The sequence below is a fragment of the Dromaius novaehollandiae genome, chromosome 3 (genome assembly GCF_036370855.1).
Source record: "Dromaius novaehollandiae isolate bDroNov1 chromosome 3, bDroNov1.hap1, whole genome shotgun sequence".
Taxonomy (NCBI): domain Eukaryota; kingdom Metazoa; phylum Chordata; class Aves; order Casuariiformes; family Dromaiidae; genus Dromaius; species Dromaius novaehollandiae.
Genome location: NC_088100.1, coordinates 73719924 through 73736478, shown reverse-complemented (window position 1 = coordinate 73736478; position 16555 = coordinate 73719924). Strand labels below are relative to the sequence as shown.

At 40.0% G+C, this 16555-nt stretch overlaps 1 protein-coding gene across 1 annotated transcript in view; it reads left to right on the top strand.

The window, feature by feature from the left end:
* The first annotated feature begins 8670 nt into the window (after positions 1-8670).
* ADGB (androglobin) overlaps positions 8671-16555 on the top strand; it is a 129142-nt gene continuing 121257 nt past the window's right edge. Inside the window, exon 1 of the mRNA XM_026100288.2 lies at positions 8671-8863. Coding sequence (XP_025956073.1) covers positions 8787-8863 — 77 coding nt within the window. The 5' untranslated portion in view covers positions 8671-8786. The remainder of the gene's footprint in view (positions 8864-16555) is intronic.

Genomic DNA, 16555 nt, shown 5'->3' with positions numbered 1-16555 from the left:
TCCTGTCAGCGACAGTGATATGCATTGTCTCCTGGGCTAATTGTCCTGTAGAGATTATAGTTTCAAGAATGTCTAGACTTCTGCTTGAAGAGCTATTACTGCAATGTGCAAGCACTTTCCTTTTTCTGTATGTAGCTTGCATTCTTCTAAACTTTTACATGAATGTAGAGTGGCTAGAACTGTCAAACTATGGTGGGCTATGCTAGTTTTGATATAGTAGAGAGGTTGAGGCATGGTAAAGTTCAGGAAGTGCCATATACAAAAAACAAAGTAAGGTCTAAAGTGACTGCAGAGACTGTATTGTAGAGCAGGCTTTCTGAGATTACCTAATTCTAATAGCATAGAAAACAATTTCAGCACATCACTTTTCTCCGCTAATGGGTGAAGTCCTTTTTCTCCTTTGAGGGGGTGGGGGGGAATCTAGCTTTAATACATGGCCATTCTGAGTTGCTGGTAAGATGTATTTTCTTCTTCCCTTCTGCTGCTACCCTCATTTTCTCTTCTGTTCCCTGGCAGTAGCATTACTACCTGTGAGACTATGTAATGGTGGGTGGATCAGGTTCCCAGGTTAGCAGAAGGCTAACCCTAAAAGAAAAGTTAAGCACCCTAGCCTAAGGAAGGAAATGGGAACATCTCCCTGATGAAGGAGAATAGGTAGGATCGTGTAATTTGCCAAGAACTATTTAGATCAATTAAACTAGTCATGAAACTCTGCCCTAATTAACCCAAGATCTTTGATTTGGAAAGATATTTGGAAGTTTAGACAGACACAGTTTAACTTCAGGCAGTAAAGTGGGCAAAAAGTGTCAAACATCGTTTGTTTTACATTTATAGGATATATAGTAAACTGATGATTCATCTCAGTCAGAGGAACAGAGGCCCCATGCTACTTTATTTCATTAGCTCTTACAGTGTGAAATGTCAGTCTTAAATGAACAAGTACCTGGGTTCCTAGTCCCTATATTTTAAGGGACAATTTTTCTTCTGAGATTTAAGAAAAATCTGGATCAGTGCTTCAGTAAAATGTCCTACTTGGCATGTTTCCAACAACTAATTTTGTTAAGGCTGAAGATGACATAGGGTCTTCCGGGTTTGTAGTTGTTCAGTATGTCTGTGTAGCTAATGCAAAGCTGGCTTCATTTAAAAAGCTGAATGGGGCATCACAATTGCAGAGAAAACTGTAAAGAGTTAGGGCAATTAGTGATCCTTCAGTATGGAATTTTCTAGGTGTATTTTCATTATAGAAGTAGAAAAATATGAGCTATTCCAAGCTCCAGAATTCTGTTTAAACTTTGTGTCAGACCTATTGAGTCTTAATAGCATGCAGTCTCCTTAAGTTGTACAAATTCTTGTTTATCTGGAGTGACTAATCTCTGGAGAGTAGTTTCCCATTGTTACTGAATTGGTGCCTGAGTAACCATTTGATATATGGTGATAAAAGCAAATAGTTATAAAAGATATTTGTAGTAAAATCATGATATCAAATGCTGGAACATCTTGCTTTTAAAAACTTGCTCCCTTGCCTTCCTTCTAGTCTTGATATCTTGCTAGTGACATTGAATCTACAATGCAAAACTGGCTGTTTCTTTCCTGCTTTAAAGAAGATTTTATTTGCTACAGAAACACAATTCTCTAGATATGTGTATGGCTTGGTGCTTTGTATAATGAATTACTAAGGAATTTAAGAAAAGGGGGCAGCAATATACTTTACAGGAGTAAAAACCGTATAGCAAAATGCCAGTGCCATAGATAATGATTTGGCATTGCAATACCTCATCCAATTGGCAGTATATGAAAGATCACTTACTTCAGACAGAGCTCTTTGCCCTGCAGCAGGAAACTATTGAAAATAAGGAACATGCCAGATGGAAAACTGACTCCAAAATGAAGATTACTGAAAGATGTTGTGCCTGTATTGTCATTGGCCATTATGCAGCTCAGTTTATGAGCTCACTTCTGTTTCAGTTTTTGTCTGAATAAGAATTTCCAGGAAAAAATAACTGTGTGTTTTTTAAACATGTGATTATGGATTCTTTTATCACCACCTAAAATCATGTTCATTCCGTGAAAATTAGTAGCTTAGAATTCTTATGTAGCTTGCATATTTGTATGAATATATTCTACTAGCCACTTATTTTACTCATTTCAGTGTACCAAGTACCAGTATGAAGTACCTTAAAAACTTCCTATTATAGGTAGGGTTGGTGTTTTGTTTAGCTTTGGCTCGGCAGATGTACAAGTAGAGGGCCAGCATCTCAATATTACTTTTTTTCCACATCATTTTGCCAGGAGTGTGAGAGATGACTGTTGTGATTCTGCATCTTGCTGTCACAGGGTAAATCATCATTTGGACTGAACTCTAAATGACTTAATTAAAATACACAGGATTCCTGGCCATATCACCCTTAATTCGTAACTCAGTGGATAATTTGGGAGTAAAATATGAGAGTTCTACATGTCTTGTGGCACTTTAATGTTAAGAGATTCTATCCATCTTGTAAGGTTCTAGGAGATTAAACCTAGCGTTCAGTCTTTGGATAAAATAGGCTGCTTCAAAATTCTGTTTTGTCTCATCACGTTGTTTTGGAACTTGAGAACTTTTTGAACCTTTTTATTATGATGACCTTTCTGAAAGCTTCAGTTACGCTTGGAAATAATTATTAGTCCCATTGGGAAGCTTTCAGTTCCTTGGAGTTTAAAGATAGCGTGGGCATGCTGCTAATTCTGTTTCTAAACTTCTCCATCCTCTCCTGGTGTATATCAGTACTCTATCCTTCCAGGGCTTTCAACCCTTCATGGTCAGATGGGTTTGCTTTAACTTTGGCATTGCAAGAGTGTCTGGGTGTGTGGTACTGAAGGTTAGTCAGTAGCGTGGTACTTGGGCTCCATTATCCATTTCCATTGTTCATATTGCGTCTAAGTATCTTTGGTTATAAAGAGTGAATCTAAATTATTTTGACAATGCTATCACTGCACTGGTGTAGCAAAATGCCTGTCCCTCCACCTCTCCTCCCCAAGTTATATGTAAACTTTAAACTGCTGTAACCTGAACAAAAGTGATTTTACATTAGGTCAGTACTGCCGGGGAGACTATGAATCAGTCATACTGAAATAGTTGTATTGCGCGCAAAGATTACTTCTAGTCTCTTTTCTCTGGATAGCACTGGCCAGTTTAAGTGCTCATACTGCTATAGTTATTTGTACAGGCAAACTGCTTTGCCTGAAACTTAAAGGATTGTTTCTTTCAGCTGTGCTTCGCCTCAGGGTACCCAACATCACTGCTGTCTAATACTCAGTAGTTTAAGGAGCAAAGGCTTTCAGTTAGATTGCCTGTGAGGAATTTTTTTTCCTCAGATTATGGTTTTTAAGCACAATTAAATAAGAGTTACTCAACTAGTTATGGTGACACTTAGATTGTCATCATTACACTGAATAAAGGCTAAAGGCATGGAGTAAGACTGCTGTAAGGAGTAACATCCCCCTCCTAAGAAGAAGGGGTGAAAGAGTGATCAGTGAAAACGAGTATTTTTGATCAATACAAGTATCTGGCTTATTCCGATATTTTTAAAGTAGATGTTTGTCTATGCAAAAATCTAAAAACATTACCTGGTTTAATCCAAATCACTGCTAATATTTTTGCTTAGTAGCCAAACCAAAAGAATCCACAATTACTTCTGTAGTTGCTGTTTATAATCAGTGTTCTGTGTAATCTTAATAAGTTACTTCATGTTTTATCTTCTTGTCTTTTTGTTACTTAATTTTCCATGCTTCATCTGTGAAGGAATCTGTTCTGCAGTTACCCTACCTTTAATCACATGGGACAATCTCAAATTGGAAACACATTAGAGGGGATCAATTACATTTTCTCTTACCATAGCTTTTTTACCTTAGTTTTTAGTTTAGTGACATCAAAAGATGCTTTTGATTTTTGCTTGTGTAGTACAAACCAAAACCAGGCCTTACAGCTGAATTCAGATTTGCTTTTTGTTCTTGCAGAGAAGGATGAATGCATTAGTGGCAGATGTGATTCTGTTTACCTGGCTTGCAAACTCAGGAGCTTTGGAGGTTACAACCAAGTTCTGAGTTAACTCTCTAGTTTTAAGAACAATTCTCATCTACTCCCCCATGAAAACCTGAGGTACTTTAATGGTGAATATTGGAGGTACATTAAAAATTTGGGTATGCAAGCAAATTATTGAAGTACCATCCACATGGCTGGTTTTAGCTCATGCCCCTTCAAGTGGCATGCTAAATCCCATCTTAAACAAGCCGCAAAAAGAAATGCCTTGGGAATTAATTAAGTGTACAAATGCTGAACTGGCAAAGGCTCTCTGTTGTGGGGCTGGGTCTCAGCAAGAGACAGAGCACTGCTTTTCTTTACAGAATGGGATTTGTTTTAAATCTCAGTTACCAAATAGACGTTAATGTTATTTTGCAGTGAATGTCTTTATTCAACTAAATGCTAAGGAGTAATGAGCCTCTTGACCATTTTTCAGTTGTCCTGAAGTTCTTCCATATGTATTTATCTGCTCTTTAGTCTAAAGAAAATATGCATTATTATCGACAAAATACAGCTCATAGAAATTATGTTGACAATTCTAGTAGTAAGTATTAGGGAGCTGTTTCCAGTTGTACTTACGGTACAACTTGATATCCCTGAAAGTGTTATAATGCCTTGTGTCATTTTTGTGTGTTTCAGAAATTAGAAAATGTAAGTTGTGTTGCAGTAATTTTTATTTAAAGAACATAATTTGTTTTTACTTGGTAGACTGGAAGAAAAAGCCTGAAGACATATTACAGCTATACCTATTTATGGTTTTGTTCATGGCTTTGCTTGAAATATATTAATCACATATTTTAAAATATTTATCTAGCAATCTTATATTTTGCATTTTTAAAAGAGTACAACTTTTTGCTTTTAGCCTATATTTACAATTGCATTCACATGAAAACATTTGCTTGAAACTGCACTGAAGTTAATCACTATTAGAAAGCATTTGCTATGATCTGCAGCGTGCCTCGACTGACAACAAAGACTTAACTTTTTAAAATTTCCTGCAACAGATACATCCAAAGTTGTAAATAGCAAAATACTACAGTAAAATGGTGTACTGAGAGATTTAGTGGTGTCTCTAGCTCAACAGTTAACACTGCATTAAGATTGTGCATTCTCATTTTAAAGACAGAATCATCCCTTGATGCTAATTGTTTCTCAGGCTACAATCAAAATTCATAAAATCTTTTGGTCAAAGATTTAGAAAATTTCCTCTGTAGGTATCCCCATCTTCTAAGGACTCCAATAGCTAAAGTATCAAAATTGCCCTCAGCTCCAAACCTCAGATTAGGGTTTTCACGCTCAAAACTAGGATGTTTTTCATTTTGATGTAGCAAGATTTTCCTCCTGCAAATTGCCAGCACAAATTTATGGAAGACAGACAATGGCACCACTTGGTTCTGTGAGCTACTTTTGTTTTTCTCCACTGCCTGCTCTTTCTGTCCTGTTCCCCAAATATTTAAGTGAAGAGGAGAGAGCATCAAAGCATAAGCCCCAGTCCATGAAAACACATTGGCTTCAAGTTACATACAGGCTTTTAAGTGGTCCCATAGAACTAGATGGTACTGACATATTTAAACTGAGCTTGGACACCTGCTGAATATTTTACCAATGCCTGACTGTCTGCCCCCAAATGAGCTGTGGGGTGAAAAATGGGGCTGTATCATGACATTTTGATCAAAAGGTGTTCTGGCAGAGAGAATGTATGACAAAACAGTACGTAGAAGTAGTAACACAAGTTAATTCATCATCTCTTTGTAGGGAGACTAGAATACTGTAAAAGGCATGTCCCTGGTAAGATCAAATGAGACACAGTATCATTAGATATTTTTGAAAGGGCAGAGGGCAGAAGGTCCTGTGCTTAGGAGGTGACTTTCTGTTATCTAGCTGTTTACAATTTTCTTCCTGTATCTTGTCTTACTCCATCAGCTTACCCAAGACACTCATATAATCCATTTCCCTCTTTGCTCCCTCATCTCACACTTTGACTTAACAGCATGCAGCTCCTTGTAAACAGCTTCAGTCAGTCTGTTGGAGGATGGTTTTGGTCGAGCTCAGTTCCCTGCCCTGTAAGTAACTGCAGCGGTGAACACCTCCTAACTGTACACAGGCTGCTTCTCTCAGCTCTATTATACACTTCATGGTTTCCTTTTTCTCAGGCATTGCCAACAGTTGGGTCTTCCATATCTCTGCTCACGCCCCCTCTTTTTCTGATAACCCTTTACTACCTACTGTTCCTGAAATGCCAACTCACCACTGTCCCCCCCTATTCACAGTTTTCCACTGATCTGTACCTTCCTTATTCTCTACTCTTTCACTTAGTCAATAAGCAGAAGAGAGTAGTGGAATTTGGACACTCTTTTTCTGAATCTGCTCAATGAATTAATTTCAGAACCTGTATTTTCCTATCCTTTAATAAAAGAAATGCAAAAAAATGCCCAACACTCAAACAAAAAAAATCAAAAAACACTCTCTCTCCCCCTTGTCTCCTATCTAGTTTTGAAACAATTTCATGCTTTAAGTCAACAGCATCTGTTCTTACAGAAGTTGCTATGGTCTCACCATTTCTTCATGGAAAACTTCCCATAATCACAGAATCCCTGGGATTGGAAGGGACCTCTAGAGATTGCCTAGTCTAACCCCCCTCTGCCAGAGCAGGTTGCTCAGAGCCACGTCCAGCTGGGTCTCCAAGGATGAACTGTGGCAACTCCACAATCTCTCTGGCCTCCCTCACAGTTTAAAAATAAATAAATAAATAAAAATCCAGGACTCGCATGGATGCTAAAGCGGCCTGCTTTTTGAATTCACCTCTGTGTCTACCATTACTCATCTGCATGTCCCGATCAATATTTGATGGCATAATTGTCTGGAGGGAGTCTAGCTGCTCCATTTGAAAATAAATAAATAAACCTGAAATGTTTACAGGGTCTTCAAGTGTGAAGTGTCCCAATGTACCTTATTTAAAATGGATGCTGTTGGACATAGTGCTGAAGAAAGTGTGACAATACTGAAGAATTTTCCACTTCCAAGTTTTAAAATATATCTGTCCTTCTGTCATCTTGATATAAATCAGTATCTAATACTTGTCTAAAATAAGCCTCTAGATGTAGCAGCTGTGCATATTTTTCCATTTTATCTTTTGATCCATTCATGCCCTCTGTGACTTGACAAATTTTCATTGATATTCATATCCTTGAAAGACTTAGCTCGAATACGACTGAGTGAACAGGTCTGTTTTGTTCTATCAGGAATTTTTCATCGCGTACTACAGACTGAGAAATAGCAGATAGGTTGAGTTATTTTGAAAACAGAAATTTGGGGGAATATATGTGAAAAAGTCCACTTGGTTAAAGTCTGGTATCTACTGAATCCACAAGTTAGCTGATAAATGTAAGGTTTAGCTGACCTTAGTGGAACTTTATTCACTTCAGTAATCATAGGCTTCATATCAGGAATTAATTAGTTCCTTTATTTTGAAATGAAAAAAGATAAGTACTTACACATTTCAGCTCTAAAATCTCCCCAAACCCAAGGACTAATTTGATTTTGCTTGCTTTTGCAAATGTAGTTTATGTATACTAGCATAAAGTGAGCAAAGAATGCTACCATTTCAAATTGGTTGCTTTTACTCTTGCTCTTTACTGTTGAACAGCAACCTAGTCATGCAATCAGAGTATTTGTAAAATATAAGTTATTTTAATGTAGCTTCCTTAGCTTTTTTGAATGTTGTGTCTTTAGAAAGATCTTTGAAACTACTGAAGAAATTCAGAAAACAGTATTTCATCACCTTCAACGTCAAGTCTTCTTGTACAAAAGAACTTTGTACCAGATTTTTGATTAGCTAGTTTTATAATGAATGCGTGTAAATATACTCTTCTAAAGTAGTTTTTCTCTGGTTATGGTCATACCCTTCTCAATAAGCAGCAAAATTCCCACTGTTTTTAAGATACGTGCTATCTTTTTTCTGCGTGGAAAGACCTTCCCGTAATCTCCTCGCAGACACCCTCTCCCCCGAGCGGGGCGCAGGAGGGAGCCGTTTGACCTCGGAGGTTATCGCAGCATCGGGCGTTTATAGGTTTCCCCAGTAACACCCCCCCCCTCCCCCGCCGTTATTAACGCGTCCCCGGCCGGGCCGCACGGCTTGTCCGCGCCGTGCCCCGATGCGGCTGCGTTAAGATGTGCGGAGGGTACGCATGGCGCGGGGAAGCGGTGCTGGCCTCCGGCGAGCGCCCGCGGGCTGGGTCAGCCGCTCCCCCGCGGGGTGATCGGTTCCCCCTCTAGACAGTCGGTTACGCCTTCCCCGCTTCGCCTGCGCGAAAATAACCCCGCAGCGGCGGGAAGCGGGTCCCTGGCTTCCCTCGGGAAACGCAAGGTGTGTGTGGGGACGGCCGCTGAGTTTCCCCCCCTCGCTCGACGTGTGCTGCCCGCCTCTCCGAGGCGGCGATGGCGCCGCCGCCGCCGCGGGGCTGGCCCGGCCCGGCCGCGGGCCCGCCCGGCAGGGCGGCCTGTGCTCCCGCCTCACATACGCTGAGGCTCCGCGCCCCCCCGACGTGTTCGTCCCCTGCCCCTCCGCACGTCCCCTCCACCAGGAGGGAGGAGAGTAGCTGCGGGGGCGGGCCGGCCCCACGGGCTCCCGGGCCGCGGGGCGGCGCTGGCGCCGCTGCCTCAGGCGGGCCGGGTCGCTCGGCAACGCCGTGGACGCGGCGGGAGCTTGCGGCGGGAGCTTGCAGCGATGGCCTCCAAGGCGAGCAAGAAGAAGGAGTCCCTGCGCCGCAGCAGCTCTGGGCTCCTGGGCGCCCGCGTCAAAGAGTAAGAGCCGCGGGCGGGAGGGAGCGGGGACGAAGGTCTGCCCGAGCTGGCCGCCCCCGCGGAGCAGCCCACGGGGCGCGGCGGGCGGGAGGGGCCCGCGCTGCAGCGGTGGCTGGTGGGGGGGCTCAGCCACCGGCCGTGCGGACCCGCCGCAAACTCTCTCCGCAAGTTTGCCTGCTGGGCGGCGCTGTGGCGCTTTGCCCCCTCCCGCCGTTGCGCCCCGCTATTACTCGGGCTCGGCGGAGCCGTTACTGCCCCCAGGCGGCCGTTAAGGCGCGCGTGCCGGCGGGCCGCCTGTCCCGGCCGGGGGCGGGGGGGTGCGGGGCCCCCGTCTGGGCGTCGGGGCCGTCGTGGCTCTGCGGGTGGACATAGCTGCTCAAGTTTGCTTGCTCAAGTGGATACTTAACTAAAAGTAATTTCAATGGACAGGTGTTTTGGTTTGGGATTTTTTCGGGAGGCTCACCGTAGCGCAGAAGTTAGGCTTTCTTCCTCTTGAGCCTGCCATGGTTGTCTTTATTCTGTGGCAGGTCACTGATATAGAGGGAGACAGAAACTGTCAAGCAGGGTCACCCTACCAAAAAGGTTTTGCGTAACAGAACGTGTGTCTTGTAACATGCCTTGTCTAATGTGTAGAGGTGTCCTGGACCTTGACCAGAGTGTGAGGAAGGACAAGATCATAGTGTGCACACAACAAGTTGGTAGGTTGCTTTGTGGTGTGGCTCCATTTCTGCGTATGAGGGGCAGTATGTTCGCCACAGCTAATAGTATGGAACATAAAACTTAGGGTCAGGGCACACAGAAGTAACTTTTATCTGAAGTTGCTATTTTGGACTTAAAAGCACCCCAAAGCTGTTAATTGGGTTAATAATTTGGGGAATATGTAGCCTCCGTTTTGGTCAAGTAGAGGAACTGAACTAGCTGAACTGTTCAGGATGAATTTCTTTCTCTCACTTCTCTTATTGTTCAATGACTTCTAAGTTTTTATGTTCTGAGCAACTTTCTCGACCTAAAGTATGTAAACCTGCGTTCCTGGCACTGGCAGGATTCAGGATGAAAAAGGCACTAGTGGCACTGACATGTGCTCATGCTCTTTTCTGCTTCCTGCCATAAATAAAAGTATCAGTCATATCACTTATTTTCAAACACCTCTTTTTTCTTATTTCATATCCAGTAACCCAGCCTTTGCCACACAATATTTTATTGTTTTGCCTGTTGAGGCTGGTTGATTCATGTTTTGATAACTTCTTTTGGTCATAGTAAACTAGCATCTCTCATTCCTCTCTTTTCCTCTCTGCATCCCTTTCCTTAATAACTTTTTTCTTCTCCTTTTAGCCATAGCCATGCAGTCCTTCATATTTACCACTTCAAGCAGTATAGTGAAATTTTTAGAACCATATACAAGCTGTCATGGACATTTTTATTATCTAGCACAGTTAGAGGAAAAGAAGTGTTTTCTTACTTTCCAGTGTATGTGAAACTGAACAGACTGTCATACCTAAGATTTTGTCTACTATTTCAGATCTCATCCCTTTTTAGGCATTCTTACAATGTGAGGGTTTTGAGTTATTCCATTAAATTAAGATACGTCTTTTTTAAGATTCTAAAACTGCGTACTTTTTCTATAGTAAAATCATTAATTCTCTCCCGCATCATACAAAATCACTTACAAAAGAATCATTCATATGAAATGAGTTATTTGTATCAGAATATCTAGAATAGCATTTGTCTTTTTCTTCACTACATCGTTGCTGCTTTAGGCTTTATTAAATGAGATCACTGTGGACATATCAGATTAGAAAATTGTTTTCCCAGTGTCAGGTTGAGACATGAGAATATTTAATTACAAACTGTTTGAATGATATCAAATTCTACTGAAACATCTCTGAAATACAAGGAGGAGAAATGCTCACATTATTATGCTCACATTATATGAAGTTTCATATTGGTCCTAAAGGACCTGAGACATGATTTATCTCTTACCCTGCATTATCAGCTAATTGTAATGGAACTAATATCTAGCATATGCCAGTGTAAATTCAGCATTAGCTGAATCAGAGTACAGGAACATTTACTGGCTATTTTACACAGACTGTAGTAGCTTGAAGATGTCCTAATGGTGACTAGTGACTAATGTTACTAGACTATAGAAGAAACTGTCGCAATAACCTAATTGTAATGCAGAACCTTCATAACACAAAATATACAGCTTGTCTTAGTTTTTTCATCCAGTCTATATCTTCTATATAAACTGTAGCATATCTTTTGGGCTCATCTGCTCTGCCTTTGCGGTAGAGGAGCTTTGTTCTAAATGAGTAAGTCTTAGCAGTAAATGTCTAAATGTTCTTGTATACATGCTGTATTTCCATATGAAGGCCTATTGAACTGTGTTCAGACATATAAAGTGACTTTTTAAATCTGATTTGTGGGTCAGTTTTTAGAATACAGAGCTATCTCTGTTTGTGTCTTTTATTGGCATTAGTATATGTTGCCAGAAATCCTGGCAATGTAAAAGGGGAAACAGGGAATCTATGACACAAGTAATCTAAAGTCATAGAAACTCTGATGCTAGTTTCCTGAGAAACTTATCCCTGGTTGCTTTTTGTCATCCTGAAATATGACTGAGGCCTTTTGGGTGCGTGAATGAAAAAATGTTGGTTTAGGACAATGCATATCTTGCCTGGTTTAACAAACTACCTTATAAGATGCCTTCTTTAAGCCAACAGGAGAGATTTTACTTTAGCATCTGTTGAACTGTGGATAATGGATTTAAATCAAGGAAAACTGATGACAGGTTATTCTAAAATTTTAAGTAAATAAATTTATATCTTGAAACAAACACTTTTCAGGAAAAGTAGCCCCCTTTTCTCATGAGACAGTAGAGAATAGTGCTATAAAACATATGAAAACTAAAATTAAATTCATCACTTGCTGCACTTCCAGTCATGTTTTGCATGTATTGTAAGTTGTATGTGCTTTCTGAGTTGACTACTGGCTCTAGTGTTTATTCTCAGTAAGATCTTCATCCCGGTGAAAACCCGCATGCATCTTAGCGTTCTCTAGTCAAATAGGTGGAACCAGACTTCAGGGTGGAAGTCTGGTTCTGCTGAAATCACTGCAAGTTGGTGATAACTGGGAACTGAATTTAGTGGGGCTTAAATTTTAAAACTTTACCCTTGAGATGGAACATTTTTGACACCTTGAACAGTCTTTTGTCTTGCTTGTAGCACAAGCTAAGGGCCCTTATTTCTCAAATGGTTTGAGGTATAAATTCCCATCTCAATATCAAAAAGATATTTTATCATTTTAGTCCCTTTGAAAAGACTGAAATATTGAAATATATTTCTTTTCTTTAGCCATGTTTGTAAGCCAACAAGGCAGGTTCCAGTTTTGAACTGCAGTCTGTTAAACTTTTTTCAGAGCTTTCTGTTTGGATCAGGCTCACGGTCAAAAATTGAAGCTATTGATATCAGATGGACAGATCCATGTTATTTCTTTATTTGGAAGTTGAAAGATTCCTTATAGTAAGGAATATCTGTGTTGCAGAAAAGATATTCTATGTTTGCAGGTCCATAAGAAGATGCTTAAATGCCATTTGCTTACTAAGAACTACAACTGCAGCTCCAAATGCAGAGGATGTTCCATTTTCTGTGCCAATTTAAGGCTAGATCTGTAGCATTACTGTAATAAAAAAATCAGCAGAGCACAGAGTTGATTTTGCAGGAGTCTATCCTGGAACAAAATGATTAATGTTGCTGGCTCTTATATTTACAGTCTCTGAGAAAAAAGTACTGAACATTGTGATAAAACAACTTTACTGCGTAGCCCTCTGACCCTGACCTAGTCTTCTTTTGGTTGGCAGTCTGTGAGTTGGAGAGATTGCTCTATTTCCTGTGTTAGTGATTATCTTATAATGATAGGCTAGTGTTGATGGTGAATATTTTCGATTAGTTATCAAAGGCAGTTTACCAGGTTTTTTTAGTAGGCTATGGAGAGTACAAGTAAGTTGCTTTATGCACACACTGTGAGGTTGGAGTTGTGTTCATTGGGTGTATGACGATTACTTATTAGATATTTTCTTGACATCCATTTATCTTCATTCTGTTATTGTGCTTGTTCAGTGTATTTGTGAGACAGAGATAACTTTATGGCAGTCTAGTGTGAGATAACTTTATGGCAGTCTAGTGTACAAATTTCATGCAAGTCTGTCTATAAGAGCTTACATCATGTTACTATCACTATACCAGAAAAGGGAATGGATGTTCACAAGCTGCCTGTGGAAATACTGTCTCGTAAGTTTTGTATTCTTTGGTAGTTGCAAGGTAGCTTTTCCCGAAGGATCTCACTTTTATTTTTAAACACAGCCTGCAGTTGCAGGGATAAAAATATCAAAAATATTTTGCCTTTTATCTAATACCATTTTCCTGCTAGTAAATGGTATTTATTATCATATGTGTGCAATGATTGAAATACTGAATGGAATTATCACTAGCATAAAAAAGAAGAAAGATTAATAGCTTTTAAAAATCATTTGTAGAAAGAAACCTTGAGAATTATGAATACTTACTGCAAAGAATTACAGCATTGTGATTTTCTCTCTTATGGATAACATTAATGCAGAAGCCCTTTGAGACTAACATGTACAAACATCTGGAATATATATTCTGATCACCTTTAAATTACTTTGCTGGATTTTTAGTGAGATCAGACTTCTGCTTTTTTCCAGTGATTGCTTACAGTAGTCAGCATAGTACATTTGAACCATGGAAAATCAGCTGGGATTATTGATAGATTGTATCGCAGTGCTGGAATGGGATCTCAGAACCATACACAAAAGGCAGGAAAATTCCTTCAGACTTGCTAACCCAGACTTTACGCAGGTATCTCTGCAGGATGCTCTGTTGGGCCTCTCTTCGTTACTGCCTTCTAATTAGGGAGTGTTTCCCTTCAGGAGCTAAGCAGTTGCTAGAGAGGACAGTTAAGCTGAAGAGCTCAAGGCTACTGTCCTTATAGCTTTTCCTAATTGCACCATTAGAGGATACTGAGAGTCTGATCTTTCCCAGGTTTCAGCAGCTAAAGTGAATCACTGGAATTGATGTCTTTGTCAGCCCTGACAGAGATTTTGGCTAGTAACAATGATAATGAGTTAAAATGCTTTTAAAATGAATTTGATGAAAATCTATGCCATCAGGCCCAATCTTCTGAATTAAACTTGAGCTGTCAGCATCTGCCAGCATGAAGATAAATCTGAATTAGGGTTTGGGTCATTAGGGATAAAGTGTTTGGCTTATTGCTTGTTCCCACAGGGCTCATAGTGAGGAGTTAATTGTCAGTGCCAAGAGACAAGTGGTTTAAGGATAATTTTGGCACAGGCAGGGGTCATCAGTGCACAGTGGAAGGTCAGAGTGGTGGTAGGGTTCTTATTAGAGACAGCGGTAGCTAAGAGCAATATTTACTGCTGATGGCTCCTTCAAGACTTGGAGAGACAGTGTGAAGCCTGGACTGTCCAGAAGAAGTGATTCATGCTTAGCTTTGAGCCTGATTGCAGTCAACAACAGTTTGCTGTACTGCTGCTGTGCAGTGGGTTGCTGCACTACAGCCTGGGATTACCTAGTATTTGTTATTAAGATTAAAGGTTGGGACAGTAAGAACAAGAAAAAAGAGCTCCGTTGCTCATTCATTCTCGAGTTCCTATAGGCCTTGTGCTGTCCGCAGTTTTTCACACAGAGCTCTGACGAAATGGAACTAAGATCCTGTGAGTGATACATTCCTTTTGTTCTATTTTGTTCTGGGTTTAACAGATGTACTACTACCTGCTACTTGGGATAAGCTGTCCCAATAACCATAGATCATTATTCTCTCCTGAGTGGCATCTGGTGTGAAGGAGTTCTGCAGCCTAATTATATGCTGAGTAGTCAAGTGTTTCCTTTTATCAGTATTAATTTACTGGGATTTATGTTAGGTGTCTTATTTTTCTGGCATCATGAGAACAGATAAATAATACACTCTTACTGTACTATTCATTATTATGTATATTTCTTTTACGCTTTGTTATTGCTCTTTGCTATGAAATGTGCCATGTAAAAAGAGATGAAAAGGCTAAGACCTCTCTTACTGCTATTCTATGTTGCTTTTCACTGAATTCCCTAAGTTTTTATTATAGTGCTAAGGCAACCAGAACAAAACATAGTATGTCATGTGAGGGATATAACATTGATTATACTGAGTGTCATTGTACTGTTTTCACATACTGGACATTCTGCTCCTAATGTTTTGTAATATTTTGTTTGCTTTCCTCGGCTGTACATTGAACAGAGTTTTTAACTGATCTGTCATAATGACAGACAGATCATGATCTTGAAGTGTTACTGCTAGCTGAGAACCATATAACCTGCAGTACTTTTCAGTATTTGCTGCTAGTTCAAAGGATGGTGCATCGTTCAAGCAAAAATTTGATCTGAAAATTGGATGTAGATGTTACTTCCAGTGAGACCTGTAACTTGTTGAAACACTGCAAGATGTAGCTGAGACCATTTGGTGCCCATGTTCCATTCACTTGCCTTTTCAACTTCACCTTTTAGAACCACGTACTGATGAAGGATTTAGGCCAGCAGACAACAGACCCACCTAGAGCACATCCCAGAGTCAACCACCTTGGAAAGACTGGACAGACATCAATTCTCTTGACTGGGATTGGTGCCTGAAAATCATCAGTAAAGACCCTTTCCAGGCCCTTGCTGTGACCTTAGCTACGTCTTGGTATATCATATTTCCCATCTCTAAAACTGGATATGATAAAGCCTCTGTAAAATATTTTGGGTTCTATGATTTAAAAGTCCTCATTTAAAAGCCAGATATAACAAGGTTTCTATTTTGGCAGGCGTCTTTTGGGATTATTCTTCAGTGTTCCACCCTTGAGAGTGCAAATCAAAAACAATCTTTTGAAGGAAGTCTTTTAGAAGTCCGACTGACCCGTAGTGTGGTAGAACATGAAAGGCTGACAAATAAGAAACTTCCAGGCCATCTGATACCTTCTGTTATCAAGAGTGTTTTCAATATGGAAAGAAGAAAATGTTATTTTACATATTTGAAAAGCTTTTAAACAGCAGTCTTGTAACTCTGTAGAATCAGGAGCAGAGGATTGTTAGTACAGCTGGCTCTTGCCACTGAAAATGGCAAGTTGAGCTTTTCTAACATTATTTTCACAGGCTACAGATCCTTGGCTTTTGCTGCCATTGAAAGTTGCAGTCCACACTATGTGTTCTTTGAAAGTCTGTAACTTCAGCTGATTCTGCTTCTGTCATTGAGCCTTTTACTAATAACAGCTTATGCAATAAAAACAATTCTTCCTGAAATATGAAAGTAGGAGGTTAAAAGAGGCCAAAATTCTAAGACAGTGCATTAGCTTGCTATGAATATGAAGGTTGTATTTAACATAAATTCTTCACCCAAAATACATGAGAATTGTTTGGGGTTTTTTAGCTTTGTTTAGGTTTACTAAGATTTATTCATGCAAACACAAATTCATGCAAACACATTTATTCATGTGAAAATAAATCTTTTGTGATCTATATGAAATATTGTGTTGCATTATATATTTGTCATCAATTCCTTGAATGTATCATCTTTTTTCCTCCAGCATATAGCACCAGTCTGCTATTCTGGCTACACTAGCTTTTATATTCAATTGCTGAT